This window comes from Myotis brandtii, unplaced genomic scaffold, assembly GCF_000412655.1.
Source record: "Myotis brandtii unplaced genomic scaffold, ASM41265v1 scaffold975, whole genome shotgun sequence".
In the NCBI taxonomy this organism is placed as follows: Eukaryota; Metazoa; Chordata; class Mammalia; order Chiroptera; family Vespertilionidae; genus Myotis; species Myotis brandtii.
Genome location: NW_005372049.1, coordinates 627,043 through 627,690, shown reverse-complemented (window position 1 = coordinate 627,690; position 648 = coordinate 627,043). Strand labels below are relative to the sequence as shown.

Sequence of the window (648 nt, the reverse complement as noted above, 5' to 3'; positions counted from 1 at the left end):
GCCCCAGGCCCCCCTCCGCCCGCCCCCCTTCCACTCACAGCTCCTCCAGGAAGCGCAGGCGGTGGAAGCGGCCGGGCTGCAGCTCCGTGAGGTTGTTCATGCTCAGGTCCCTGCGTGGGGAGGAAGCAGAGGATGCTGGGAACAGCCCCAGGGCTGGGGAGGAAGCTGACCTCCCAACCAAGGGGCCTCGGGCAAAATTCACGGAGTTTCCGAGCAGGAGAGGAGGAGCCGCCTCGTGCACCCCTGCGGTCATGTCCCTCCGGGCTTCCCTCCCTCAGTCTCTAGCCGGGGCGGTGGCCTCCGGGCACATCGCGGAAGGTGCCGGCTCCCAGCGGTGGGACGCACCAAGGGGCCTCGGGCAAAATTCACGGAGTTTCCGAGCAGGAGAGGAGGAGCCGCCTCGTGCACCTCACGCTCCGTGTACCCGTGGGTAAACTGAGGCACGGGGCGCCCTGCAGTCCCGCGCCAGGAGGGAGGAGCAGAGCCGATCACCTCCCGTGTTTACCCTGAGCCCTGCCGAACGAACGTGCCTCCACAGGAGCACGAGGCCGCGTGGGGCTGTGACTCAGGACGCATCACTCAGCCGTCCCTCCAGGGCCGTCCCGCGAGGCTCTGATGTGGCTCCAAGCCCCCCCCACCCCCACCCCC

At 69.0% G+C, this 648-nt stretch overlaps 1 protein-coding gene across 1 annotated transcript in view; it reads right to left on the bottom strand.

Annotated features, from left to right (window-relative positions):
- The window catches only part of LGR6 (leucine-rich repeat containing G protein-coupled receptor 6), a 24,048-nt gene extending 23,795 nt beyond the window's left edge, over positions 1-253 (bottom strand). Inside the window, exon 1 of the mRNA XM_014533400.1 lies at positions 39-253. Coding sequence (XP_014388886.1) covers positions 39-253 — 215 coding nt within the window. The remainder of the gene's footprint in view (positions 1-38) is intronic.
- Positions 254-648: the final 395 nt, after the last annotated feature.